Here is a 27,291-nt window from a genome sequence, read left to right as displayed (position 1 = left end):
ACCTTGCTGCGTGGGTTTAAACCAAGGTGTGTGCCGGAGGGTACCCGACAGACACGGTTGGTCGTGCCAGGTTCATCGTGTCTCGTTCGGACACTATTCACCGAGATCGCATCAGCCAGCTGGCCGCTCGCACGATCTCGTTGTCCTTCTGTCCAACATATCTGGCCGGCTAATACCAACCACCACCGATTCCCCATCTCCACGCATGCTGGACATGAACACTCCCCCGCCCCACGGTGCCGCAGTAGCGTTGGGCACGCGGCACCGTAACCCTTGCCTATCGCCCGCGGTCTGGTCCTAACCTGCTCGTTATGCTCGAAGCCACAGCATCTTGTCGGTTCGTGCCTCCGTCCAGTCCTTGACCTTATTTACACAGTTGCAATCACATCCGCAGGCCCATATCTGGCTATCCGGCGACGTGAACTTGCTGTCTGGGGGGCTGGAAATGGAATGAAATCAACTGGACCCGCAGAGCGGTGTTGGCAAGGCCGTGCCAAGAGCAGTTGGAGTCTGAGAAAAGCACCGACCGGTGGGCCTGGCCAAAGAGCATTCCGGAACAGCAATGACGTACTGTACCATCCGCCTGAACGTCTCCAGCTGCAGACCTGGCCCCAGCCCATCCCAGGACATGAGAGAGTTTCCTGCCGCGCCACGCAGTTTATGCTTGCAGCATTGCTGAAACGTCGGGCAGAGCGGAAGCCGTCCAGGAGAGGCCAGGAGAGGCCAGGGAGTCGCAGAGTGTGTTCTTAACGGCAATTGAGTCGCACACCTTGTGGCTACTCCAGGCGGTCCTTTGAGCCGCGGATAACGGCTGGGCGATGCTTAATAGAGCCTGCGGGTACTTAGGTGTGCACCCAGAGCGCCAGAGCAGCAATGGTGCGGAAGTGGGTGTGCTACATTCACCCCGTCTCACAGCTTCTCCGGTTCCAACGGCGGTGCAAGTATGAAGCGGTGCTCTCTGTGATCTGTGGGCAAATCCAAGACATATAACCCAACGCTTCCATCGCCCGTCCGTGTCCTCTTATCCGCACCACAACCTCTCTCTGTCACACACATCTCTCCACACCTCGTACTCCAAACCATGCTTGCCATGCTTGCCGCCCTCGGTGCCGTCGCTTTCGCCCAGCCAGGCCTCGCCGCCCCGGCTGTCGCTCCCAACAACAACAACAACAACAACAAGGCGCGCTACTACTACACGTCGTCCTACGACGACAACACGGTCTACTACTACCAGCAGGCGTGGTTCTGGCCCGTGCTCGTGACTGTCATCATCCTCAAGATCATCTTCTGGTCCCTCATCATCTGGTGCTGCTGCGTCAAGCCCCGCCGCGAGGCCCGCCGCCTGCGCGAGAAGAACAGCGGAAACTACATCCCCATCGGCGCGCCAAACCCGTATGCGAGCGCCCAGCCGGCGTTCCAGGCGTCCGTCACGGCCCCCACCCCAATCGCGCCCAACCCATACACGGGCGCGTACAGCTACCAGACCCCAAAGTACTGAGAGAGAGCCTGAGAGCGTGAGAGGGGGACATGCTCTGCGTCGAGAGACTATAATGTGGCGTGTGGTAAACGAGATCAGAAGACATGCATGTACATACGGGATTTGCTGGGGGGCAGGGGGGTAGACGCCATGAGGACTGCCCTTGAACACCGCTCTCGTTGTCCGTTTGTGTTGTCCCTCGCCATCAAGCATGCCTTGCTTGTCGTCCCATGTGCACCAGGGACCATAACCTGGCAAGCACACAGAAGTGGTGTCTTGCTCGTATCCATTCATATCGTGTTGAGCCTTGTAGAAGACGAGTGGCACGTTGGCCCGGTGGTGGCATCCCGTGACCGTCGTTGGCACACCCGTCATTTACGGAGGCTGGACACGGGTACACGGACTTGCTGGGTACCGACGACAGAACCGAGCTGCCAGTGGGCACTGGCCCACTGCTACATGTCCTGTACTGCTGCCGCTGCTCTCTGTTAGAGCCTCAGTGATCAGTGCAGAACGAAGAGGTGAAACTCGGACCCAAGTCAACACGACTGAACCACCCCGTACGGTCTGGTTCTGATGGCGCTCTCTGCGATCTCTGCGACGCGACGCAAACGGTCGTGCCGTGTTCCTCGGTTTCGTCATACGAAAGCTAAGCTGGCCAGCAGGTGATGTTGTGTTTGCACCGTGTTGTGGCTCTTGCGATCGATGCTTACCCCCCAGCCGCGCTGTACGCCGCTCGTCAGCTGCAATGCGAAGCGGCCAGCACTCACGACCCAACACCCCCCTCCCCATGTCATCTCCGTATCTCCGTAACAATGGCAACAATGGTACTAACGAGGTGGGGCCACTTGCTCCTCCCTGGTGGCGCCGCACGTCTCCCTCTCCAGTCGTTGGTCTCTTGCCAATGCCCTCTCGACGCCGTGCGACCATGCACAGGCCCTGCTGGCAGCGGGTGGTTGCACACTGTGCGCATGCATTGGTGTGCGTTCGTTGGGCTGGTGGGTACGTTGGTCGTCAAGCAGCAGCGTGGTCGTCAAGCACAAGCGGTGGGTGGCTGTGTCCCATGCTCTCCGCGCTCTCGCCGACGCAGCTGATTTTCAGTGTGAAAACTGAGTACTGAGTCGTCATTCAATATTCCATCCAGCAGCAGCAAATGCTTGTGCATGCAAATGGAGAGATCTCATGAGATCTGGTGGCAGGACGCAGGACACGCCCAGTGCACGAGTTTTGCCAGGCATTCAGCCAACGCTTGTGCACTACGGCCCCACGCACAGGACACATGCCCTCTCTGCGTGCACTGACCACGCTCTCTACCTGACATTCCTCGCCGCCTCTCGACCGCCAGGGAGAAGAACGAGTCCATGGGACGAGACACATATGTTGTTTTGGTGAGAGTTCCCCGAATCTTAATCTCTACATTCTCCACTTTCTCACTCTCTCACTCTCCCCCCAAGAACCTTAGTCGTCGCCAGCCAGCTCCACACACATTCCTGCATACAATACACATCCACACGCCGACGACTCGTCCTCCTCTTTCTTTGCCACCATGGCCATGACCGCGACGCGCAATACAGGACCCAGCACGAACGCAAGCGCCAGCTCGAGCCGGTTCGCTCGGGCCGTCTCGACGCTTCTTTCACGTATGTACAGTACGCTCCTCGTCGCAGTGTTGTGAGCGCTGTACACGGCTGGCTGACAGCAACATCCTACTAGCATTCTCCAACCCCCACTCGTCCTCACGCTCAGCCTCGCGCCCATCGTCATTGGCAGTTCCCAACACCGCAGCGACTGAGCGACCACGACGGGTCAGCGAGGCAACACTGGCCAAGGCGGGTGAGTCGAGCGCCAGCGCCATCGCCATATGGCAGGGGAGGTTGCTCCGTTCTCAGCGCTGACAACGGCCCAAAGGGAGTCGCAGTCGGACCAGCTGGCATGCATTCCGGAGCGTGGTGTCTCTCAACCACCTCAACGAGCACGACGACGAGCGGCGGGCAGCCGAGGCCCAAGCCGAACGCCAGCGGTTGACATCGAGCATGAACGAGGACCTGGCTCTGGCGCTCGCCGGGCCCTCTGGGCAGCGCCACAGCTCGTTTGGCAGTGCCAGCAGTTCCGGCGCACTGGACATGCTGCCCGTCCCCGCGGGCAAGGACTCGCCCTCGTCCTCGTCCTCGAGTCGCAGTCTGCCTGCCGCGCTGCGAACCAAGCTCAAGCGCACGCGCAGCACCAACTCGCTGGCCGTCAGCACCACTGCGTCAAGGTCGACACCGGGCGGCGCACCGCCGCGCATCGCCCTGGCAGACTTTGGCTTTGAGCGCGATGGCCCGCCCACGCCGCCACCACTCCCCGCAGCGGATGTACCCCGCATCGAGCTGCATCTCGTCGACACGGCACTGGAAGGGCTGGATTTTGACAAGAAGAAGGACGAGACAAGGACCAACGGGCTGTGAATGATGACGATGGGGAATGGCGTCCTGGGTGTGTGTGTGACCTGACACGCAAGGGGCTCGTGCTTCCGTCGTCAGGGTGGTTGTTTTGTTGTTGAGTATTTCCAGGGCCAGATGGGGGGGGACAGCTCTCCCTCATACCATGCAACAAGGGACAATTTCTCTACAACGGATACGCCAGGACCAACTTGTGCACAAGCATGACAGTGCGCAGTGCTGGACCATACCCACCTATCTGGACAGGGCGTTGTTGTTGCGTTTGGAGGAGGGTTGAAACGTGCCGGGTGTGTCGGAGGCCGCGGATAGGAAAGCCGTCCGTTCACATCCTGCCGAAACATTCCGCCACTGTGCCATTGTGCCATTGTGGCTGGGACACCAAAGTTGTGGATCCCGTGGGTGGCTACTTGCCCGTCCAAAAGTAAACCATATTCATAACGCTCATTACTATATATTGGTAACAACTCAAGTGAAGACGGTGTTTCGTAACCTTGCTTTCCTTTCCTTATCGCATCTCCGGATCGGCCCCGGAGGACCATTATGGAGCCACTTATGTCTCGTGCTGACCGCATGGTGCCAGGCGTTCATGCCGTTCCCATCCGGGCACCCGCGAGAACTTTGTTTAGTTGTAGGTCCCGGGCTCGCGGCCAAAGTATCCCTTCTCGGGGATCTCGAGGAGCACGCACGCGGCGTTCTCGCAGCCCTGGTAAGGGACGTTGTTGCCCCACCAGTCGATGCTCACGTCGGGGATCTGGACGGCAAAAAAGATGACAATGGCGGCAATGGCGATGGCGGCCGACCACGCGGCGGCAAGGACATAGTTGTACCGCGACCAAAAGGCGAGGTAGCGCGGCTTGATGTAGCCCCACGAGAACCACGTGAGCATGACCATGGGCCACATGTACGAGAGGTTGTAAGGCGCGAACATGATGGGGCCGTAGCAGAACATGACGGGGTGGAACGAGCGGATCCACTTGTTGCGCGGGAACTTCTTGGACAGGAGCCAGGTGACTAAGAGGGAGGGGTTGGTTAGCCACACGCGTGATGAAAACGGTGACAGTTGTCTGGGACTCACTGATGGGGAGGACAAAGCCGATAGGGAAACCCAGGAGCATGAGCTTGTAGCGACCGCCAGGACCAAAGAGCTTCTGCGGGCCGAGGGTACCCCAGAACACGGCGGCGGTGAAGAAGGTGTTCTCACCGGGGCACGACATGGCAAACTGGGCGTCCGACGTGCACACGTTCTTAAAGCTCATCTGGTAGTTGAAGATACCCGTGCACACAAACGTCGAGACGACAGTGGCGACCATCTGCGCCGCAAACGTGTGCTTGGGCGGGATCTTGACGTAGTGCGCGAGCTTGAGGTCGTTGGCAAAGTAGATGGCCTGTGCCGTGACAATGTAGCCGTACATCTGCGGGAGGGTTAGCACGGGCACACACATGTACCGACTGGGACGCTGGGACTCACCTTGAAGTAGTTCATGGCCAGGGCGTCACCGACGGCAAAGCCACCGCCACCAATAAACTCGGCGAGCACATTGAGGGTGACCTGGACACCGGTAACGGCCGCAATGAGGCCGATGGGGATGACGAACAGGATGGCCATGATGATACCGAACACGACGACAGCGGGGCTAGTGTTGGTGGGGTATGCACCGACACCGGCGCAGCCGATACCGAGGGCGACGAGGAGGACGATGAAGTAGCACCACTCGGGAACCTGGGGTGGGGGTGTGGTCAGTTGAGGGCCGCGGCGGCGTGGCGGAAAAGAAGAAACGAAGGAAAAAAAGTCACGAATTTCTCGGGAATTTCACGCCCATTTTCAATGTTCCCACACACTCACCTCCTTGTACGAGCGCATGAGACGGAAGTGAATGTCCTCGCCGAGGTCCTCGTCGTCGTCGCCAAACTGGCCGTCGCCCTTCTTGAACGTCTTCTTGACCGAGCGCCAGAAGCCCCTGAAGCCCGACGCAAGCTCGTGGCGGTGGTACAGCGCAGTGTACGAAATGGTGGCGGTGTACAGGGCAAAGAACCAGAAGTACACGGTAATGTTGGCGGCCGACATGTAGGGCTCCGAGTAGACCTGATACTTTTCGTTGTCAAAGATACCGTCGTCGTTGAGAATCTTGGTGACGTTGTACCTGCTGCCGTCGTTGGCAAAGACCTTGTTGGAGTTGATGGGCAGGTAGGCCGTGTCCCACTTGTTGGTCCAGTAGATGCCGATGATCATGAAGAAGCCGAGGCACATGCCGACCCACTGGTTCATGACTGAGAACAGGGGGATGACGAGCTGTGAAGGGTGTTAGAGCAGGCCATGTTCACGCCGCGAGGATGGGGGCACTTACCGGAGTCCAGCCGTTGAAACTGGGGACGTTAAAGTCAAAGGTCGGGAGAGGGTTGAGACCGAGACCGTTGTTCATGCCGACAATGTTGTTGAACGCCATGTTGTTGGGGGCAATCCACGAGAGCCAGTTGAACGTGGAAAGCGCCTGAAAAATGTATCCGGGGAACCACCAGTAGATGAACATGGACACAAACGCCATCATGAAGAGCTTCATGCGCGACCAGGTGTAGATGCGCTTGAGGGGGCCGGGAACGGCGATCGAGTCGTCCGAGTGGAACGCCTTGTTGATAGCCAGCGATGTGAGCGACGAGGGCCACACGCAGAAGCTTGGGTACACAATGAAGCGGCGGCAAAGACCCGCAAGACCATAGCCCACAAAGTTGGAGCCGATGGTGTTGAGGATCTGGTAGCCAAAGTCCTTGGCATACGACTGGCCAAAGTACTGAGGCAGGGCCTGAGTGAAGACAATGTAGCCAGTGTAAGGGGTGTTGAAGGCGACAGTCGCCATGATGGTAATAAGCATGTGCTCTTTCTTGTTGAAGGGACCGGGGTTCTGTGCAGGTCAGAAAAAAATGTATTGGTTTTGCACCACTCACAAGGCTGTGACGACCAAAGAAGTTGAACTCCTTGTGGGGCATGGTACGCTCCATGAGCTTGCCGAAAGGCCCTAATAGGGTTAGCACGGTCACCACTCCCCCTTCCTACTCACAAGCAAGAAGCTGGGCGACCTGGGACGAAACGTAGACCTGGGGCTGACGAATCGAGAACAGCTGGTTGATAAAGGCACCGGCACCGGCAAAGACGATTCCAATGACCCAGACACGGAACGTGAGCGAGGGCATTGTCGGGTCGTCGGTGTTGTCGACCACGGCGCGGACCTCGGCGTAAGGCGAGTTCTCGGTAACCAGAAGCGCCTCGAGCTTCATGGCATGGATGAGCTCGGCGTGCTTGTCAGGGTTGGCAGTGACATCAGGGTTCTCGAGCAGGTCCTTGATAGCATCGAGCGACGACGAGGGAAAGTTCTGGTCGTACTGGTGCATCTCGAGGACCTGGGTCATGATCTGTGTGGCACGTTAGCGCTTGTGTGATACGCCCCGGCGCTCTGAAAGCTTACCGCCTTGCACCTCTCGAGAGTCATAGAGTCGAGCTTCTCCGCCGCCATGGCCAGATCAGCAGAAGTGGCATTGAGCTCTCTGTCATTTGTCAGCGCTCGTGGACTTGGTTTGAGGCAACTGCCGTGCTCACTCCTGGGTGACCTTGTCCTCGACGAGGTCCGCCTCGGGACGCATCACCTCGACATCGGTCAGATAGTTGTTGTCCTTCTTCTCTTCGATTGACATGTTGATGGGTATGGGGACTCCCCTTGGGGGAACTCTACAAGTGTGGCTATGGGCCTGCTTTATGAACAGAGCCGGTTGGACCCGGTGTGCGGCAAGCAGGACGATTCAGTATCAGCCAGCTGCCCACATCTCAGGAGCCTGTCGGCTGACCTCCAGCTCCGCCACGACTCCGACTGGACCGACAGCCCTGTTGGCATCCCACCCAACTCGTCCGCTCTGCGGCAGGGAACCGCGTGTGCACCTCGATATGTGATAGCACCATGTCTTGGCTCGAGTGATACGGTCTTGCGCGATCGCATGATCTCTGGCCGGAACTGGACCTCCGCTAACGGGGTCGAGACACTGCGGCCTTCTGGGTGGTCGCGCTGCCCGCCACGCCGTGGATCCGCGGGCGGGGGGCTCGACAAGGGCAATGCACAATGTGGTGCCATGTCCCCGCTGATCCCTTGCGGCCCTGTGGGGGCCTGTGGCACCAGACGTGATGTTGTGTTGTGCAGGACGGGGCTGCCACCTCCCCTTCTGCGCAGCATGTCGAGCTCAGACGCCATCTGTGCGCGCCTGAAAAGCCCAGTTTGATTCTCTGGCGCTAAATGTTGAAGCCCGATGTGCCATCCCGGCCCTGGCCAGCTGTGGGTACAGTACACCCGTGTCCTCCTTGTGCTCTCCCGCTTTAGCCAAGCAAACGTAAAATAGCCCAACCATGCCAACCTTGTACGATAAGCAGTGACCACAACTCACGCGCAAGTGACGTTCCTGGGCTAGCTAGGAACCGCGCTTGGCAGTGGGCTTTCACAACAACCCCAACGGCCGTGCAGATCGGAGAACCGAGAATACACACCAAGGGGGCGAACAACAAACGTCGCTGGCTATTGTCTGAGCTGCACGTTCACAAGCTTGCAGTGCGGTTGTCATGGGTGATACAATCGCTGTTGGGCGACATGGGTGGTCATGACAATTCTGGAATCCAGTACAGACTCGTTAGTGACTGTGCCCTAGGAATGCCAAGAGTTTGCGTTAATGAGGCAATGCCACCTCGACGCATGGTACCACATGGGCTTTTGTCGGTCCACATATCTAGGGACCGGCCGAGACGTCGCTCAATGGACGCTCTGGGATGCCCGCTGGCCGCTGGCGTGCTTTGGTTGTGCCGGTGCTCGGGATTCTGGAGGTCTCACTGCTCCTCAATATCGCTATCAGTTCGCTCACCCATCACCCATGTGGTACCATCCGTTTTGTTCCCTGGATTAAAGAAGCCGCATTTGCTTGGCCGTCCGCCACCACCTCGGCCAAGTCGACACCCGCGCATGCCTCGAAACCCTCAATATACCACCTCCAGGCCCATCTCCCTTTCCCCTGATCAATGTCCAACATTGAGAGCATGGCATCGGTGCCTACAAGCCCGTGCATGGGAGCACCAGTGTGGTGCACATATCTTGGCACATGTTACTGTCCAGTTTGTGGCGGCAATCCGTCTGCGTGGTGGACATGCCCAACGCCGATTCTGCCCGTCTTTGCCGGCCTATGTCAGTGGCCACCATGAAGAGGGGGGGGGACGGCTTGGGGTAACTCAGGAGCGTTAGTCAGGACAACGCGCCCAAGTGCATGCCCGGCCCGGCATCCATGCGGGGCCTCCAGATTCCACGGCCTCCACAGCCGGAAACCGTACCCCATGCACGGCACTTGGAGCTCGTCGTGGGTTGTTAGGTCCAAGCTTGTTGCTCTTAGTCAAACGTTGTCCAACGTGGCCGTTGGTGTTGGAGCACGCGGGACGATGGCGGATGGCGGTTACATGAGGTGATTGGCTTTGGGACTTGCGTTGCACTAGTGCGACTCTGAGATCCACAGACGTCCACGCTCTGTCGCGTGTCGGCTGGTGGTACGGGTGTGCCAGTGTTGCACGGCTCCCGTCTAAACCTGCAGGAGCCGGATAATTAACCGAGTGTTGTTTCCATTTATACACACTGCCATTTCCTACAGGTGCCAATGCTCGCACTGTCAATGGCCAGTGGAACGCTCGTCGGGCCCTGTGATAGAGATCTCACCGGGTCCCGGTGGGGGGCCGGCAATGTTGATTGCGGATGGTGTGGTTCACCGTTTACAAGTTCAAGCGCGGCCCACGGTCGCCACGCCATACGGCCGAGCGCTCCGGCGTGGGGTGTGTAACTATACCAGAGCATGTCGGCCTGTCGGGTCGGAGCAAGGCAATGTTCATGCAATGTGCATATCATGATTTGCCAGAGCTCAAGATAGCGGCTCACGACCGAGTTAGCTCCCCATGTGGGTCAGTGCCTCACGAGTAGCCAAACTGTGGTTCTTCTCTCGCACTCTATGGCTCCCAGAACAACCAAGGAGGAGTGGAGGCGTCGTGCTCCCAGCACCACCTCTGGCAGCACTAAGGTGTCGGGCTATGGGACGTCGACTCCAAAATCCCAACTGGCGTGGCTCTAACAAAACCTTGGGAGGTTTTCTTGGGCGATCGTTCCAAGCGTGGCTACGTGTCTAAGCGCTTGACCACGAGGTGCACAATCGGAGAACAACGCTTGGCGTTTCGAATACAGGCCAGCACGGAGTGTTTGGTAAAACGCACGTAAGTCCAAGCCCGCACATCAACTCCGCAGTGGTGGTAGGCAATGTGGCAACGGTCAACTGGACAACTGCTCAGACGGCAATGTCCCATGACAGACACATCGGACGGAACCTGAGCAACCCATAGTTGGTATAGTTGGGGAAGCTCAACCCATCATCTCAGGCCGGCAGGTGCTCGCGTGCTGCGAAGACAAACACGGCGTACGGCGTCCAGGCTGACGCCGCTGTGCCTCTACCCTCGCGACTCTTGTTTCCTTGATGGGGTGTTGTTGGCTGTGCTTTCCCCCCGTGTCCGTGCCCGTGACCCCTTGAAGGGAAGACGCAAAGCCGAGCTGTCTCAGCGACAAACGGTCATGCGCAAAAGCACCTCGTGGTGCTTGACTCCCAAGCCCGTCCAGGTCGGCTTTGACGCGCTGTCGGCTTTGGAGGTATGAGAGGACGTTGGTGAGCTACACCCGTACCTCCAGTTCACCCTGTAAAAGCCCATCCGCCAGAACCATTCATCGCTTGTATCCTGGTTAGATAAGACGACGAGTGCACCATGTGTGCGTCCCAGGAAAACGGGCGCGTTCACACCTCTGTAATCAGTTATCAGTGGTAACCGCTCAGGAGTCGTTCAGGAGCCCATTCCTTTTCGCACACTTGCGAGCAACATGAGTTGATACAGTCGCGATAATGGGCACCACCCACCCGTCTCCTCGTGAGAGTCGTGTGCCAAGAAGTAGCAGCAAAAGGTGCCAAGAACCCCGCTCATGTGTGCGTGCCGGATTAACGGATCAGGAGGCACGTATGTACTTGCACGTACACATGTGGAGAGATTGAAGGTTCAGTGGCGGTCAGCCACGCCCCAGTTCCGCCCACGAGTTGACGAGTTGAAATTGAATGAGTGCGTCCCGGAGATCCGGAGAGCAGGACGCGTGACCGACCCACCATGATGCCAAAAGCCTGCTCACATTAGCCAAACGGGGTCCGGGTATCGACCCGTCGTTCTGGTCTGCTGGACGACACGATGTTCCTTCAAGGGCCACTGGTCTAGAAGCCCCCATCCCATCAATCGACCATGTCCCTACCCAAGTGTGACCCGCAGTGCTTCTCATCGCCCCCCGCCTTCCGCAGCTCTCATACCCAGCCACCAGGCGCGGTGCTGTACCATGGGGAAGGTGTTTCCCAAGCACGCGCAGCTGGGACGGTGTGAGTGTGAGTGTAAGATCACGGCAGAGGTGTGCTGTCCCCGTTGCAACAGCTCCACCAATTACGTGGGCGAGTGGCTCGGTCTGAGGACATGGGCAAGCATCCCGCGGTCCTCAGCGTCCTGCCCGCCTAGTCCCCGCGGTGCAACGATCGGGATCGTCCATGAGCATTCCACCAAAGCACGCCAACGCCGGGTACCCAGGATACAAGCCAAGCCTGGCGGGGGCGGGGCGCCTACCACACGGAGGCGCTGGGCGACACCAGCACGGCGAATCAAGGACGAAGGCCTTGACAAACACCCGATGCTCGGACGACATATCCTGGCCATGTCACATCCAGGTGAGTTGCGCAAAGTGTCAACAGGTCAGCAACTGGACGCGGCAAAGGGCGTGGACGAGGATGCGTCCTGTGGTCTGTGGTGGTCGGCTGAGCACTCGGCCAGAAGCAACTCAGAAGCGCGTCGTGTCAGGGCGTTGGCTTGTGTGCCCGGCAGTCCAGCCGGTGAACGCTTGCCGGTGTGCCGATACTGAGTCTGTCGTGGGGAGATACATTGGGGGTGTGAGTACCGGTCGTCAGCTGCGCGAGAATGGAGAGTATAAAGGAATGACAAGACGTCGACGAGCAAGCGTTGGAATTCTACTCGTGGTTCGGTACGTTCGGATCCGACCTTTGGAATGCGCCGTTCGATGCGCAGCACAAGGCGTCCACTGACGCAGCCGGTGCCGAGGTGGAAACCGACTTGAGAGCCGCGCGCGACGGGGTCTGTAATGCGGTGAGTGTAGATAAGATACTGGCGCCGAGCGCTCATGATATGGGATGCATGGAATGGACTTCTTGACAACAACCTGTATCCGTGCAGAGGGAGTGACGAGTGACTCGCTAAGCAAGGACGCACTTGACCATGACGTTTGCCGAAATATCGACGGGCGCAGGCTCAAAGTTGATACGCTCCGGCTGGTGACCGCCAGAGGCAAACGCGGCAACGCCAAAGGCGGCCTTGTTTTGGCGATAGATGGGACCGCCGCTGTCGTTGACCTCGGTGACGCGAACATTGGCGTCGGGCCCACCAATGACCTGGGCATAGTCGCGCGCCTTGGCGATGGCGTCGCGGAGTGCTTCCTGGCGGACCGAGGTCTGGAGGGACTTGCGAGTGAGAGGGGCAACGTCCCATGACAGTCCGTCGACCTTGGCGAGATCCTGAGCCTGGAGGTGTCAGTTACGGAGTCTGTCGGGGGGCAGCGAGTGACCATGTCGGCCAGCCAACACTCACTGCAACTCGGGCGGCAAAGTCGCCCAAGGCCTCAAAGTTGTGGAACGTCGCTTCGGCGGTTGCGCGCGCATGGTGGACAATCTTTTCGACCCACTGCTGTTCGCCAGGCGCCGCCGTCCTAGCCAACTCAGCACGGGGTGGGGGTTGGGGTTTGCGGTCCGTCCACACCGACGTGGTGACGCTCTGGGCGGACCAGTTGGTCACGGGGAAAGCGCTGTCGATGACGAGTTGGCCATCCACCTCGGCCCCGTGGTTGGGGGGTGCCAGAGCACGGAGTTCCGCGACCAGTTCGTTCATCTTGGTCGTGACTTTGGCGCTCACAAAGGCTGGGTCGGGGCCTTCGAGCTGGACGGAAATGTTAATGGTGCACAGCTCTGGTTTGCGCTGGACGGAGAAGTCGCCCGAGACGTTGAACTCGACGGGATGGGTGGCCATTATGGGTGATGGTGAATGCGTGGGGAGAAAGAGAAAGAGAAAGAGAAAGAGAAAGAGAAAGAGAAAGAGAAAGAGAGAGGGGACGTGGAGTATAAGTATGGGTGTGTGTGTGTATTCTGTCCAGCGTGTGACGATGACGATGTGACGCCAAGCGTCGTCTAAATGGGCCAAACGGACTGATCTTTGCCACCCCCGCATTCTGTGCTTTAACATTCCGCTCAACACAAAGAGAGGTGGAGGCGGGGGGGAAGGAAGGAATGGGTGTGCCTAATCCGCAGTCTATTACAAAAGGCAGGCAGGTTATGTAATGCAACAGACGCCTAATTGACAGGCCTAATAGCACGCCTAGCCTTAATTGGTTTAGTCCTATAGTCCTAATTCCCTAAATACACACTTGGAGCCTGTCCGATGACGTCTCTGGTTAGACACCGCAACCCCACCACAGGCAGCACGTTTCTATCTCGTGTCGCGACTGCCTGTCTGATCTCTTGCTTGCCTCTCATCACTTACTCCCACACCTCCCCCGTCAGTGGTCACTCGCAAAGCACCGCTCCCCTGCATTCTGCGTCATGGTACGTATGTGTGCTTCCGGGTACACACACACGCACACCCACTGACCGTGCCCCCTATAGACCACGTTCAAGTGGCTGGTCCTCGCGATTGCGGCGACAGGCGCCGTCGCGCGCCCGGCGCGCCCAACACCCGTCCAGATGCCGTTTGGAATGAGGCCCATGACCCCAGAAGAGATGGACATGGAGACTGACGGAGGGCGAGATGGGTCGTCGCCCGAGAAGAAGGCCGAGATGGCCAAGCTGCTCAATCGATGGGCACCCGTGTTCAAGATGTGGTGCGTGGGTGGATCTGAAGGGAACGCGCAGGAAGAGTAAGAGTTATTCCCCATTCTGACTGGCATAGCTCTACCGAGAGGTATTACCCCAGTTCTGTCGACTTTATGCTGGAGCACTATAACTTTGTGAGTGGTCGTTGCTGTGCAGTGACGCACGGTTCCGCTGACACTGCAGGTGGAGTACAACAATGGCACGACCATCAGGCCAGTGGGTTGCTTGACTCTGTGCTTTTAGTACTTCCAACTGACACACACAACCTACAGGGCCACGATGTCCTCTCTGTCTCTGGCCTGGATCGACTGTGGAAACACGGCGTGAACCAGTCCCTTTCCGTGGACCAGGAGTGCAACGGCCAGCCGCTCATGCCCCAGGGCAGCGAGTTTCTCTACGGCCCGGCAGGGCAAGAGGGCGCGATGGTGTATGCCGAGGATGGACGCGGCCGCGTCTTTGACGATGTGTACGGGATCTGGGTGGACCAGGGACACGGCGTAGTGGTGAGTGTGCAGGTGCCTTGGATACGCTGACAAGGCAGGATCTCTGGTACTGGACGTGGGTGTCCAACGCGGAAGGTTCTGACCCATCAGGTTTTATCCCTACAATCTGGGCAAGGAGGTCGGGACTCTGGGGTGGCTGGGCAATCGTGGGTGTTCGACAGCGACCGCTCAAGCTGACCCATACAGACGTGACAGACTGGGAGGTGAGAACAAGAGGTAGCGTAGCTTCTGGGCCACTCTAACAGCAGCACCTCCGTGTCCGGACAGTCAATGGCGAGGCCGTCGCAGCGGACTTTGGTGAGCTTTAATCGCTGCAGCCAAGCTGACAACAAGACACCCACTCTGGCGGTGCCTTCAGTGCGGGGTAAGTGCTGAGCCAACAACATATGTCTGACCCCCAAGGACGTTCCGCTGGCACGACGTCGAGCGCACCGCGGACAATCGCCCGATTGCATACGTCGCGTCTGGAAGCCACGGTGTGTGGCCCACTCCCGGAAAGCACGTGTATGCGCAGCTGCTCAACCTGTGGGCTCTTGTCGACGTCACGGACGACTATGGTGCGATTTGGGATACGCAAGGCCATGTTGTCCCTGCAGAGTTCTGGTCGCCCGAGACGACCAAAAAAGTTCACCACACTGGCGACGAGTCTTGGCTCGAGTACACGGGGAAATGGGGCAACCGTGGGCACAGCTCGTGCTGGTGGCACTTTTTCGTCGGCATCTGCCAACTCCTTGACGGCCCACCTGGCCCCAATCGCAAGTTTGGCTATCCCACAGACGTGAGCTGCCTCTGACCTGCTCAGGAAGCTAACACACAGTGCATCATGGGCGAAGCGACACAGCAGATGTCCACCTATTCCTTCTTCCTCTCTCGCAAGGTCATTGAGCAGGCCGAGATCCTCAACGTGACGACAATCGTTGTGGAGCAAGTGTGCGCCCGGCCGAACATTGCCAGCCAGGCGTGGGCCGAGACGCTCACATACGACGACCTCGAGATCTGGCCCATGAGCTCGGAGATTGCGTACCGCGGTGCGGACCAGTACCGGACCACCATGGCGCCCTGCGACGGGTCGCGCAGCGCCGCAAAGGCCTACCGCCTGGTCATGAGGGACCGGGACGGCGACCACGTGAGCACGTCGCCCGTCCGCGTCCTGTGTATCTTTGAGGAGGGCCGAGACGGGTGGATCCCAAGCAGCGCCGCCAAAGTCGAGGACCTGGACGAGTGGCGGTGGAACCTCTTCCTGGAGCACCCAAAGCCCGAACCGCCAAAGGAGACAGATCCAATCAACAACCCGGCGTGAAACATACACACTACCGCCGGTAGTCGTGTCCATAGAATTGTAGCAATGACGTGCATGTAATATCTAGGATGTAGCTTAGGCGGTGGCCTCCTTCTCGGCCTCCTTGGGCTCCTCGGCAGCAGGTGCGGGGGCCTCGTCGTCGTCGATCTCTTGGGGGAATGTCAGCTTACGCTCACTACCTTATCCCAATGCCCTACTCACCCTCGCCGTACACCTCGGGGTGCTCGCGGAAGCAGTCCTGCATAGCCTGGAACTTCTCGACACAGTCGAGGCCCTTGGGCTCCGCCTCCGAGTAGACAAAGCACGAGAACGCCGCCTTGAACTGCTCGCCGCAGGGGCCGTCGGCCATGCCACCGAGGCACTGGAGAGTCAGTATTGGTGCAATAAACATTGTGCAGGCGAGCACGAGCACGCCGGGGGGACGTCGACAATAGGGTCGGGCATGCCACTCGGGGCCATAGATGACCAAGCGAGCAAGCATATCCATTGCCTGGCTATCGCCCGGTCTTCAACGTCCTCTGGCTCTCCATTCCGACTCACGGGGCAGTCCCAGTTGATCTCGCCAGTCTCCTCGTTGAACGCGCCCTGGCTGGCAGCCTCGGCGGGGTCGGGGAGGGTAGCGGCCTCGACGGCGGCGGTCTGCTTGTCGCTGGCGTACTTGGCCAGGGCGGCCTCGGTGGCAGTAACGAGCTCGGCAAGGGCGCCGTCGACCTCCTCGGCGGTAGCGGCGAGACCGGCAACGGCAGCCTCGATCAAGCCTGGAGAGAGATGGTGTGTCAGTACAGCCTTGCCCTGTGGAGGTGGTGGTGACAAACCACCTGGATGAGTCAGAGAAACGCACTCTCGGCCTTGGCGTCGGTCGCGGTCTGCTTGGGTGCCTCGACAACCTCCTCCTCGGCCTCCTCCTCAGCCTGCTCCTCCTCCTCCTCCTCCTCGTCGGTCTTGGGGACACCCGAGGTGTTGTTCACGCGGAGGTGGTAGACGGCGCTGCCGGCAGCGAAGAGGGCAGCCGAGGCAGCAACGACGTAAGCGAGACCCTCGCCCTCGCGGGCGACCTTGGCCTTGGGGGCGACACGGGCCGAGGCGGTGGACGACGCCGACGACGCAGTGGCGTAGGCGCGACGAGCGGCGGTGCGCGCAATGGGGCGAAGGCGGGATGCGAACATTTTGTGTGGGGTGGTGACTAAGAGGAGACTCGAAAGGAGAGATTAGATGTTGCCTTAGGTAGACTTTTTCGGCCGGCTTCCGACAACATCTCGGCACGTCGGCGACGAACGGGCGTGGTCGGAAACACGGAGATTGGGGGCTGTCCGTTTAGGAAAAGGGCAAATGGTGATTAGTAAAGGTGTTTATACTTGTCGTTGTTGTTTTTGTAATTTCACATTCCACAGGCACGGCGGCCCAAACGCCAAAACGCAGCCAAGCCGTTTAAGCCATCATACGCACATGCAACAGTCTTGTCGCTGTTGTTGCCCACTACACTCCACAAACACCATGCTCGTCGTGTCGCAGCGTCACCTCACACAGCGCGCCGCCAAGTGGATCGTCGCATACGCCAAACGGTCCTTGACAGCAAAGACGTCGCGCGCAATCTCCAACCGCGCAGCGAAATGGATCACACTCGTGGCAGCACGCTACCTCGCCCGCCAGCAGAGCAGGTTCCTCGCCGTGCACGCGTCGCGCTTTCTCGTCCAGACGGCCAGCAAGGTGATTGCCAAGCATGCCAGTAGGGGGATCACCGAGGTGGCCAAGGCCGCCGTGCTGGCCGCTGCCATGTCGCCCGTCGTGCAGAGTGTCGTTGCGCAGTCATGAGGAACCCAAGACGACGACACACCACCCGGGTAGAGCAACTACAAACCCACACCAAGGCGTTGGGGACCGTGCACCCAGCCTTCCCCCTTCGCAGGCCTCTGGCCTCTGGCCTCTGGAACCGACATGCACGCGACCGTCAACGCGCGCGATATGTGAATCGGTCTGTCACACCGGCCACAGCGCACCGGCGCGTCCGAGACGCGTGCATCGCGTTCGGATGGCCGCGAAGAGGAGCTTCAGGCACAATCGTTCAGCAGGTGAGTTTTGATAATCGCTAGGATGAAACTGACACTCAGCTTGCTCGCGGCTCGTCATCTCTCCCGATCTGCATCCTTCTCTCGCGGGGTGTCGCCGCTGCGTATCTAAGGATCCAGACCTAATTGCATATCGAATGATGGCTGTGTCAGCGTGCAACAGGAGATGCGAGACCCAAGGTAGGGGATCTCAGACACTCACTTCGCGCCGGTACTGTCAGACGACAACCTCGACTTGCGAAACACCACCGCATCATAGATTCACGACCCCACGCCCAGCACCACGGCTGCGTATGAGTAATGCATTCAATGTGATTGATACAACAACGGGTTTGCGGGCCAATGTTCCACCCTCTCTGCTACACCTCACTCACTCCTCCATCTCCACGGCCCACTGGTCAGGACCGACAGTGTCCGCATAGTCCTCTTTGGAGAGGCAGAGCACGCGGTCCTGGATCTGGCGCGAGTTCCAGGCCCACGACCAGTCCTTGGGCTTGGGCGGCGCCTGCTGCGGGTGCAGCACAAACTTGTCGTTGAGGCCCAAAAAGTCGAGCAGCTCCACGATGCGTTTACGCAGGACGCCGCTGGACAGGGCTGGGTCGACGTCGTCGAGCCCCACAAGCGTAATGTTGGCAGAGAGAAACGGCATCATGCCGAGAATGTACGCTGCGAGCTCGCCGGCGCGGTCGGCCGTGGACGGGCACGGCGCCTCGCTGGGTTTCAACCCGGGCACGCGGGTGAAGCCGAGGACGACCTCGGCGACGTCGCGCCCGGCCTTGAACGAGAGCGGGAACGCGAGCGGGCCGTCATCCACGCGCACGTGGACGACGAACCGCCGCACGCCTGTGGGTGCGAGGACGGCGTGTTCGGGCTGGAGCTGGACGAGCGCGCCGAGACCGAGCGGTATGCGCACGGGCGGCGGCACCGGGAACAGGACAAGCGTGTCGACAGGGCCTGGGAGACCGGCACGGAGGGTCCGGCCCCGCGCGTCTGGAAAGAGGCGGAGCGTCTCAATGTGGCCACGGCCGAGGTTACGGCCCAGCCACGCAGCAGCAGGTTCCGGGAGCGCGCCGTGGATGTCTGCGACGCGCGTGTGACGCAGCACCTGGGCCTGGCGGTGCAGCACGGGCGGCGGCGTGGGTGGCGGCCACGGCATGCGGCCCATCGCGTCCCAGTAGTACACGCACGGCGAAAAGCCAGGGAAGCGGCCCAGCTGGGACGTGATGTGGACGCGCTCGGTGGCGCGGGTCGGGTGCGGCGACAGGCAGGTGATATGGACGTGGTGGGCAAGCAGGCGGTCGACGCGGTCCCGGAACCCGCGGCACGCCGAGCGGAGGTGCAGGAGCGAGGCGTCGTCCGACGCGGCGACAATGGCATCCATGAGGTGCGGGAATGCCTCGTGGTCCAGCACCGCCGCGGCAGTCGGCGCCGTGGCCGACTTGGACAGCTCGGGGGCGACACCAGGCGCCGGCGACGCCGAACGGCGCGCACGTTTTGCTGGCGGGGCAGACTCGGTGCATGGGAGAGACAGGGGCGAGGCCGAGGGACAAGGCGAGCTTGCGGCGACGGTGTGGGTAAGTGCTGGCGCGCGTCAGTGACCAGTGGCCTATCAGGTGGGCTGCGGCGACGAACCCGATGGGCCGTTGATAAGGAGCGCGGCGGACGCGGGTGGCGACGGCGAACGGGGACGCCGCGACATGGCAGACGTGTGTGTGTCGGGTGGGGAGAGGGGGAGCGGGGGGGGGGAGGAGAGCAAGTGAGTGATGGTGATGGGGCGATGGGTGACGACGAGGTGGAGTGAATGAATGGGATGGGATGATGCTGTTGACTCGAGAGCAGACCCACCACCCCCCCGCCGGGAACGCGGAGCACGGCAGATGACGCGCACCATTTCGGATCGGATCAGTCGGCCGCCCAGTGGGTTTTGTTGATCTGCTGCCTGCGTTTACACACGCTCTCTTTCTCTCTCTCTCCTCTGCATGGTCTCATGCATATACGTTCTGCAGCACAGCAACGTCCACAGCATATACATATACATGCAGCGTGGGTTTCTGCACGGCCAAAACTGATCCTTCGCTCGCCTGTCGGCGACTCCGCTTGCCGCTGCGGTCATTTCTTTTTCGGCTCTTGTGGCCACCCATGTCCGACCCACCGGCGGCCTCGTCGTCTTAGACTGGTGAATAGTTTGGGTCCTTGGTTCCTCCCTGTTTAAACGCATCAGCCAAGAACAAACCGCCCTTCAGAATCACCACATGCACACTCACGCCTGCGTAGTCGGGTGGCGGGGGATTGTTCGCATAGTCGGGCGGCGGCGGCATTGTGTTGTGCGTGACAGGCTGGGTGCCGCTGCCAGAATACATGACCTGCTGTTGTTGTTTCTTGGTGGCCGAACGGCGTTTGCTGATAATGGCGATTGGGATCGCCAGCACGCAGACAAGGAGGATGAACCCACAGATGGAGCTGACGATCGGTATCCACACCCACATTGCGAGAGAGTGGAGAGGAGGGAAGAAGGCACTCGAGTGGTGTTACGGTTGGGACGTTGGACAAAGTTGTTCTCCGGCCAGAGGCGGGTTGAGGAAGGTCAGGATGAAGTTGTGTTGGGGGTCGCTCTTTATGATGATGAGGGCGGTGTGAAAAGCAGAGGGGTGGCAAATGATGGAGCATATACAGAGCTGGGAAGAAAGCTGCTGGTTGCCCTCTGTGGGGGGTGAGCGTAACAACCAGCAAGCACTGCATCCTGTGGGCGGTGTGTGTGATGACATGATGGCATTTGTCTCACCGGTGCCATTCAATGTCTTTGCCACCCGGTGTGGGGTGGGGTCATTTTGTTTGGTGCCAAGTGTCCGCGACCAACGTCGGCTTGACGTCAGTCACACCCCTTGTCTCGAGTTGTCTTGAATTGCAGTCACACGCCCCGCTCTTGAAGATGACGCGGTACAAGTGACCCATCCCCCCGTCAGAGATGGTGCCTGCATCGTGTGCCCCGAGGCCACAGATCCATAAAGGGGAAAGAACAAGACGAGCAACGAGTCCAAACAGGACGACGGTGCGGATTGACAGATTGGGACGGCTACAAGTGCGACAGTCACCAGGGCATCCGGCGTGGCCCACCATAAAACCCGCATCCACCATGTTATCAATGCAGGAGAGGCCGATTCCTCCAATGTCCAGCAGAGTATAAAAGCGATCTTGATGGGGACTGTGGGCCAGAGCACTCTGGAGCCGCTCTGGTCCTCGACAGCACTTCTTGGACGTGTTTGATCAGTCGACAACCCCTCCAACCCCTCCAGCCTCTACATGCGCCTCTCCATGCTGCACGACGCGTATCCCCTGTGACGCGCTCAGCGTGAGTGGCATTGACCACCTATACCTCAACCCTCTGCAACACGTCGACAGCATATGCTCTATCCTGTTTCCCTCTTCCCCGTATCGTCTTAGCTCACCCTCTTCATCACATTCTTTTCCTTCCCCCCCGACACTCCTTCAATCTCGTACGCGACTTTTACCATGGCGTCCACCACCCTCACGATTGTCACCCTGGCCCTCATCCTCTTCGTCCCTCCCACCATGGCGCTGCCCCTCCCGGAGTCCAACGACTACAGCTACAGCTCTATCCGTGTCCGCTCCTACACTTTCGAGTACACCAACCCTTACCCCGTCGCCGGATGGATCATTGCCGTCGTGGCCATTCTTGCCGTCTGCACGGTGGCACTCATTGGGGCACTTGTCTGGCGCTGCAAGCGCCGCCGCCGTCTCGCCAAGCAGGCCAGGAAGCAACGCGAACGCGCTCTTCACCAGTACGTGCCCACCATCCAGTCCGGGCCGACACGCGCTCTTGGCCGTGGCCCCCACGTCGCCTTCCCCCAGCACCCACCCAAGGCTTTTGAAGACGACGACGATGACGACGAGGACACGACCAACCCGTTCCACTAGGCTGTTGCTCCAGCGCGTGCAGCGGTGTGTAGATCCACATGTGAGATGGAATACGGGGGTGTTGGCGCGAAGGACTCGTGCTGAAACGTTCAGATGCGCGAGGGCACGAGACCAATGCGCCAACGCGACCATCTCGCCAGATCTCTAGCAAACTTCAAATGTGGCACCGCCCCACCGACGGACAGTAACGCAGTCAAACCTCAAACTACTACCCTCCCCTTGTCCACTCTTTAGCATCCGCTTGTAGCAGTGTTAAACAGTGGAGTGTGTTATCTTATCTTGTGTAAACTCTGTTCTCATGGACGGCAAAAGCCCGTCACAGTGCACGCGCCCCGGCGAAACCCAAAATACTTGGAAAAGCGGCGAAAAATGTCCCCATTGCCCACTATGGTCAAGTGTCCGTTCAGCGCATCGGGAACAATGACAAGACGATGGGCGGCTAGACCCTGTCAAACGTCATTCTGAGGTCCTCCACTGGTCCTGGGAAGCCGACGAAGCAGCGTACAAGATGCACAGACCAAAGTTTCGGTGGGGTGTTGGACCAGGCTAGAGGGTGGGTTCGGAGCAATGTCCCTGTCCGCCCACCCCTGGCGCACTGGCATGACCTTTCTCAGCAGTCCCGAGTGTGACTGCGCATACCCTCAGCCTCTTCGCTTCTTTACAGAATAAGTGGGCTTTATGACAATCAAGGGCGATGGATGTGAACTCTGAGTGGAGAGCCTGCAGGACAAGGCAAGAAGGCACGGCAGAGGCGCCAACAACGGCCTTTGGCAGAACATGCGACATCTGGTTCTCTCTCCAAGGCCGATGCGGACCTCACCGGATGGCGATCGGGGCCGATATGGATCAGAAGACTGTCGCTAGATCGGTACCATGCGTGTTCGCAGACAAGTGGCAGTGCATGCGAGATCCACCGGCGTACGGTGACCGGCGCCGAAGACGATAATTGTGGACGGCCCGTTCTGCCCACCTTCGGGCCGGGCGATCGAACTAGTCTACGCCACACCACCGGCACTCTTTCCGGGTGACACGTCCGAACATAGGTACACAGACAGACGTTCTTCTGCTCTTCATGTCGACCTCATCTTTGCCAGGATAGAGTTTTGGCCAAGGAACAGGACCGAGGGACGCACAGGGTGGGACCTGCCGTCGGCGGTGGCTGAACGTCTCCGGTCATGTTCTCCGAAGTGTGACGACGAGGATGATGACGGCAACTTCGCCGTCCCCCGTCGCACCATAAGAAGACAACAAATGCCAGAAAGAGGGGGGCCCCCCATCCTCGCCTTCAATCAGCATGAAAGCTCTCACCTCAGTTGTCGCTCTGCTCGCTGGCCTGTCCTCGGTGCAGGCCTCACCGACCCCTCGCAACAATGGCGGCTCCTCGAGCCACAAGACCTGGTTGGACTCCGCAGGCCTGTCTGCCAACAACAAGCAGCTGTTCGCCTACTCTATGGACATCCTCGACAACAACTTTGGCCTGCCTTTGCTCTGGGGGACCGCCAAGCTGTCGTCGTGGTACGCTGTCGGTCTCCTCGCGCGCCAGGGAACTGGGGACGTCGCACTGGCCAACAAGGTGATTGCCAACCTTCTCACCCAGCAATACACCAACACTTCGTTTGTCGGGTACGGCACCTTCAAGAGCTCGTTGACCAGCATCTATGCCGACGGCGACAGCATCTACGCGCCGAGCATCTACAACTCGTATGGTGCGTAGCTGTTCACTTCACAGAGAGCTGACTCCAGACCCCAACAATGCCCTGTTCGTCACCATTGCCGGCATCATCATCGACTCGCAGTTTGGCGACCTCATCGACCCGACCGTCCGTTCCAACCTCCGCAAGGCAATGTACATGGCCACCGTCGGAGACGGGTACCGCGTTGGCGGTGTCAACGACGACAACCTCCGTCCATGCTACACCAACCCGTGGGTCATGCGTCTCGCCGCGTCGGCGTACGTGGGCCACATCTCCAACGACGCCAACATGACTTACTGGGCCGAGGTGAGAAGCTTCATTGCTCCGGCTGAGGAAGCTGACCGCGACAGGAATGGGCTCAGGAGTTTGTGGACCTCTTTGACGAGTACGACACCATCAGCGAATACAACGGCGGCACCTATGCTGGTGTCTCGCTCTTTGCACTGTCGCTCGCGCAGTATGTCCCTACCAACACGACTCTCTTCAAGGAGGCTCCGCGTATCATCAAGTCTATCTGGGACCAGACAGGTAAAGCTAATCCCCTATCGATGTAGCTGACAAACCAGCCGAAACGTACAACCCGACCCTCAACACTCTCTCTGGCCCATGGGACCGTACCTACGGCTTTGACCTGACGCAGTACTATGGCATCCTTGGCTCGGCCATTACAGGCGTGATTGGCATGGACGGCACTTACCCCATGCCCAAGCCCCTGGACGGCTCGGTGCACTACACCGACATGGCCATGATCCCCATGCAGATGGTCACGGCGCCGTACGCCGAGGCGCAGCTGTCCAGCGCGTCCAAGGCCAAGATTACCACGTTCTCGGGTGACCACGAGTTTAGCGTCCAGGCCATCTCGCCGCCCTTTGACGCTCGTCCCCGCAACTACACCTACTGGGTGGCTGACGGCCTGTCGGCGGGCGGCGTCGAGTTTGACGAGAACACCGTTGGCGGACCGTCCATCAACCAGCCCAGCTTCTCGCCCGGTGTGATCCTCTGGGACGCTGGCAAGACTGCCGCTGGTTCCGGCTTTATCTCGGTAGGTTGAACTGGTGGTGGCCTCAGCAGCGACGCAGCACTGACCGCCGCCGCAGCACTACCCGACCAACCCGTCCGTGTCGATTGTGGCCAGCTCGACAAACCTCACCATCCGCTACCCGCCCACCCAAGACTTCCCCAACGGCACAGTCTCCAACCAGCTCCAGCTGTCGGTCAGCCCTCTTCCGGGTCCCCAACTCGGTGCCGACGCCTTTGCTAGCGGAACCCAGTCCCTGCCCGGCCTCGACGTGACCCTGTCCGGCAACGTCGTCGAGAATGCCAACCGCTCGTTTACGTTCACCGGAGCCCAGATCAACGACTTTTACTACTACAACCTCACGTACACCTGGGACGCGGCTTGGGGTGCCGCCAACGTCCCCGAGCTCGTTGTGGCGTTCACCAAGACCACGCCGCCGACCTACGACCTCATTCTGCAGTAGCTGGAGGAGGGGAGAAATGGTTTCACAGCGTTTATAAATGGATAAATTGAAGTTATGCGACCTGCAATTGGAAGAGCCACAGCGTGACTGTTCCCCGAGTGGCGTTCCGAACGTTCCCCATGTCAAGTGCATGCTGCCATTGCAAGTGCCGGTGTACAGGCGGGCATTCATACTCTGAGTATCTCTTGTGTTCGCTTGATGGCTCGGCAACCACCCCGCAATGTTCTTCCTCCCTTCCGAGATAGCCCCGCGGGGTTGTGGGGTCTGACTTCGGTAGCGGTCATCGGTCACCGAACCCCGCATTGGCAGCAACTACTCTTATTACGCGATGCAGGTGGGATGCTGAGGGTGCAATACATGCAGTTGTGGGCCAGGCCAGAACATGAGATAGTGGGCAACAGAACAGGGTCATGGGGTAACGTTCGTTGGAAAGAACGAGGTATAAAACGAAGCGCGCAGTCCGGGGGTTCTTTGGGACACACTCCGGCTACTTAACAGCACAATGCGGTCATCTTCTCTCGCCATCGCTCTCACCTCTATCTTCGTCACTGTCATGGCGGCCTTCCCCAACCGCATCGACACGCACGTCCACATCATCCCGGTTAGTACCCACCCCGTTCCTCTGGACGCACGCACAACTGACGCCTCCAGCCCGCATACAAGGCGGCGATTGAGAAGTACGGTGACCCTTCCGGCTGGATCCTGCCTTCGTGGAACGTCTCGGGCGCCATCGATGCCGCCGACTCTCTCGGTGTCCGCGTCCAAGTCGTGTCCGTCACTGCGCCGGGACCCGGAATCGCTGGCACGGGCGAGGAAGGCCGCCAGCTCGCGCGAGCATGCAATGACGAGGTGGCTGCAATCGCCCACGAGAAGCCTGGTCGGTTCGCGTTCTTTGGATCCCTCCCAGACTGGAATGACGTGAATGGAACTCTGGCCGAGATTGACTACGTCCTCGGTACGCTCAAGGCGCCGGGCATCATTGCCATGACGACATACGGCGATACACTGCTTGGTGACGCCAAGTTCAAGCCAATCTGGGCCAAGCTCGACTCATACGCCGCGATTGTCTTTGTGCATCCCGGTGCCGTCTCAATGTAAGACCAGAGACCGGTGTGGAGGCGAAGCTCACATACAGCTCTCCAAAGCTCATCGCAGGCACCTTGCCCCAGCCCATTGTCGACTACCCACAAGCCACGACGCGCACGGCCGTCGACCTCATTCTCACTCGCACGTTCACCGCGGACAGCAAGTTCAAGGTCATTCTCAGTCACGCAGGTGGCACCACTCCCTGGCTCGCAGACCGCATCTCGGTAGGGTCTATGGCCGCGGGGGCCAACCTCATGCCCCCGGCTGATGTGTAAGTGGATATTCTCGACGTATACACTGACCCACACACCAGCCTGGCCACACTCAAGCTCTTCTACTTTGACGTGGCGTTGTCCACGACCGCGACGTCGCTGTACGGTCTGCTCCAGATCACTACGCCGGACAAGATTCTGTACGGGTCCGACTTCCCCTATGCTATGCTGTCTGAGGGGCAGCGGCAGACGGCGAGGCTGGACGAGAACCTCAAGATGGGCGAGTTCAAGAAGCTCTCGTGTCTCAACAACAAGAATGCCGAGACCCTGTTTGGAGGAGTGGACAGCATGCTCACAAAGATGGGGATCAATGCCACCAAGGGCAAGGGGAAGCTGTGAGGTGAGGGAGATGTGTGGTAGGGAGGCTGTGAGGTGCAGGGGCTGGCGAAGGTACATATCTGTCGCCGGGACAGAAGAACAAGAAGATCCAGTGCAGCAGTAAGAAATGTTACCAAAATGCGGACAATAAATGCGACACGGCCTGCGGGGAGTAGGTGCGTCATCGCGAGACGTCGGCTCTGAGCGATACGCAAGGACAGCAAAGGCTCTGTTGTCCGACCAGCGGAGCAAAGACCAGGTCGGATTTGACCAGCTGACCTTTATCTCTGCAAAGCTCCGACGGCTCGTTCCTGCCCCATCAAAGCCGGTAAGTTGCGGTTCAAGCAGGACACTCTGAGTTCTGGGGGGGATACCGTGTGACCTCCATACAGGCGAACCACACTTGTACACTGCGTACACTGCCAAAGGCCCGGACCTTGGCCGTTGTAGCTCGTACTGCAAATGAAGAAGGCCGACCAGGTCCCACCGAAGATACCGCGTTGAACCGCACCCAGGCACCAGTTACTGGGCCCCCCCACCTGCCATGAAACTAGGACGTCCGTCAAGACGTGGGGAACAATGTTCCCCTGCAAAGCTCCACAAGGCCACAAGGCTAACAAAATCATTGAATACATGTCAGCATGTCAGCTGAGATGACGCCGCTATCGCACAGTTGCCGGATCCCGGCTACGGTTGCCCACTTGCGAGATGT

General features: G+C 59.3%; 13 protein-coding genes across 13 annotated transcripts; 8 read left to right on the top strand and 5 right to left on the bottom strand.

Moving 5' to 3' along the window:
- Positions 1 to 1,081: 1,081 nt before the first annotated feature.
- Positions 1,082 to 1,498, top strand: EHS24_002138 (uncharacterized protein; the record flags this gene model as incomplete). The annotated part of the gene is made up of 1 exon (XM_028617882.1): positions 1,082 to 1,498. The coding sequence occupies one exon, from the start codon at positions 1,082 to 1,084 to the stop codon at positions 1,496 to 1,498; it is 417 nt and encodes a 138-aa protein (XP_028473560.1).
- Positions 1,499 to 3,023: 1,525 nt separating this feature from the next.
- Positions 3,024 to 3,924, top strand: EHS24_002137 (uncharacterized protein; the record flags this gene model as incomplete). The annotated part of the gene is made up of 3 exons (XM_028617881.1): positions 3,024 to 3,117; positions 3,191 to 3,310; positions 3,386 to 3,924. The coding sequence occupies 3 exons, from the start codon at positions 3,024 to 3,026 to the stop codon at positions 3,922 to 3,924; spliced, it is 753 nt and encodes a 250-aa protein (XP_028473559.1).
- Positions 3,925 to 4,540: 616 nt separating this feature from the next.
- On the bottom strand, positions 4,541 to 7,602 carry EHS24_002136 (uncharacterized protein; the record flags this gene model as incomplete). Its single annotated transcript, XM_028617880.1, has 9 exons — positions 4,541 to 4,929; positions 4,994 to 5,330; positions 5,387 to 5,638; positions 5,762 to 6,208; positions 6,264 to 6,815; positions 6,859 to 6,929; positions 6,972 to 7,323; positions 7,377 to 7,455; positions 7,508 to 7,602. The coding sequence occupies 9 exons, from the start codon at positions 7,600 to 7,602 to the stop codon at positions 4,541 to 4,543; spliced, it is 2,574 nt and encodes an 857-aa protein (XP_028473558.1).
- Positions 7,603 to 11,248: 3,646 nt separating this feature from the next.
- Positions 11,249 to 11,909, top strand: EHS24_002135 (uncharacterized protein; the record flags this gene model as incomplete). Its single annotated transcript, XM_028617879.1, has 2 exons — positions 11,249 to 11,379; positions 11,432 to 11,909. The coding sequence occupies 2 exons, from the start codon at positions 11,249 to 11,251 to the stop codon at positions 11,907 to 11,909; spliced, it is 609 nt and encodes a 202-aa protein (XP_028473557.1).
- A 349-nt stretch (positions 11,910 to 12,258) lies between these two features.
- EHS24_002134 (uncharacterized protein) lies at positions 12,259 to 13,084 on the bottom strand (the record flags this gene model as incomplete). The annotated part of the gene is made up of 2 exons (XM_028617878.1): positions 12,259 to 12,582; positions 12,650 to 13,084. 2 exons carry the CDS (start codon positions 13,082 to 13,084, stop codon positions 12,259 to 12,261), a joined length of 759 nt encoding a protein of 252 aa, XP_028473556.1.
- A 569-nt stretch (positions 13,085 to 13,653) lies between these two features.
- VPS62_1 (Vacuolar protein sorting-associated protein 62) lies at positions 13,654 to 15,726 on the top strand (the record flags this gene model as incomplete). Its single annotated transcript, XM_028617877.1, has 9 exons — positions 13,654 to 13,656; positions 13,717 to 13,931; positions 14,000 to 14,057; positions 14,107 to 14,139; positions 14,196 to 14,426; positions 14,465 to 14,572; positions 14,622 to 14,629; positions 14,829 to 15,204; positions 15,244 to 15,726. The coding sequence occupies 9 exons, from the start codon at positions 13,654 to 13,656 to the stop codon at positions 15,724 to 15,726; spliced, it is 1,515 nt and encodes a 504-aa protein (XP_028473555.1).
- A 75-nt stretch (positions 15,727 to 15,801) lies between these two features.
- Positions 15,802 to 16,892, bottom strand: MIA40 (Oxidoreductase; the record flags this gene model as incomplete). The annotated part of the gene is made up of 4 exons (XM_028617876.1): positions 15,802 to 15,875; positions 15,928 to 16,087; positions 16,267 to 16,484; positions 16,568 to 16,892. The coding sequence occupies 4 exons, from the start codon at positions 16,890 to 16,892 to the stop codon at positions 15,802 to 15,804; spliced, it is 777 nt and encodes a 258-aa protein (XP_028473554.1).
- A 328-nt stretch (positions 16,893 to 17,220) lies between these two features.
- EHS24_002131 (uncharacterized protein) lies at positions 17,221 to 17,538 on the top strand (the record flags this gene model as incomplete). The annotated part of the gene is made up of 1 exon (XM_028617875.1): positions 17,221 to 17,538. The coding sequence occupies one exon, from the start codon at positions 17,221 to 17,223 to the stop codon at positions 17,536 to 17,538; it is 318 nt and encodes a 105-aa protein (XP_028473553.1).
- Positions 17,539 to 18,162: 624 nt separating this feature from the next.
- On the bottom strand, positions 18,163 to 19,173 carry EHS24_002130 (uncharacterized protein; the record flags this gene model as incomplete). The annotated part of the gene is made up of 1 exon (XM_028617874.1): positions 18,163 to 19,173. One exon carries the CDS (start codon positions 19,171 to 19,173, stop codon positions 18,163 to 18,165), a length of 1,011 nt encoding a protein of 336 aa, XP_028473552.1.
- Positions 19,174 to 19,960: 787 nt separating this feature from the next.
- EHS24_002129 (uncharacterized protein) lies at positions 19,961 to 20,278 on the bottom strand (the record flags this gene model as incomplete). Its single annotated transcript, XM_028617873.1, has 2 exons — positions 19,961 to 19,996; positions 20,057 to 20,278. 2 exons carry the CDS (start codon positions 20,276 to 20,278, stop codon positions 19,961 to 19,963), a joined length of 258 nt encoding a protein of 85 aa, XP_028473551.1.
- Positions 20,279 to 21,302: 1,024 nt separating this feature from the next.
- On the top strand, positions 21,303 to 21,728 carry EHS24_002128 (uncharacterized protein; the record flags this gene model as incomplete). The annotated part of the gene is made up of 1 exon (XM_028617872.1): positions 21,303 to 21,728. The coding sequence occupies one exon, from the start codon at positions 21,303 to 21,305 to the stop codon at positions 21,726 to 21,728; it is 426 nt and encodes a 141-aa protein (XP_028473550.1).
- Positions 21,729 to 23,022: 1,294 nt separating this feature from the next.
- EHS24_002127 (uncharacterized protein) lies at positions 23,023 to 24,903 on the top strand (the record flags this gene model as incomplete). The annotated part of the gene is made up of 5 exons (XM_028617871.1): positions 23,023 to 23,351; positions 23,458 to 23,728; positions 23,773 to 23,950; positions 23,989 to 24,464; positions 24,520 to 24,903. The coding sequence occupies 5 exons, from the start codon at positions 23,023 to 23,025 to the stop codon at positions 24,901 to 24,903; spliced, it is 1,638 nt and encodes a 545-aa protein (XP_028473549.1).
- Positions 24,904 to 25,405: 502 nt separating this feature from the next.
- EHS24_002126 (uncharacterized protein) lies at positions 25,406 to 26,600 on the top strand (the record flags this gene model as incomplete). Its single annotated transcript, XM_028617870.1, has 4 exons — positions 25,406 to 25,504; positions 25,555 to 25,997; positions 26,039 to 26,260; positions 26,303 to 26,600. The coding sequence occupies 4 exons, from the start codon at positions 25,406 to 25,408 to the stop codon at positions 26,598 to 26,600; spliced, it is 1,062 nt and encodes a 353-aa protein (XP_028473548.1).
- Between the last annotated feature and the right edge of the window lie 691 nt (positions 26,601 to 27,291).

Source organism: Apiotrichum porosum (assembly GCF_003942205.1).
Source record: "Apiotrichum porosum strain DSM 27194 chromosome Unknown scaffold_12, whole genome shotgun sequence".
In the NCBI taxonomy this organism is placed as follows: domain Eukaryota; kingdom Fungi; phylum Basidiomycota; class Tremellomycetes; order Trichosporonales; family Trichosporonaceae; genus Apiotrichum; species Apiotrichum porosum.
Note: the sequence above shows the minus strand (reverse complement) of the source record. Positions and strands in the feature narration are given on the sequence as shown.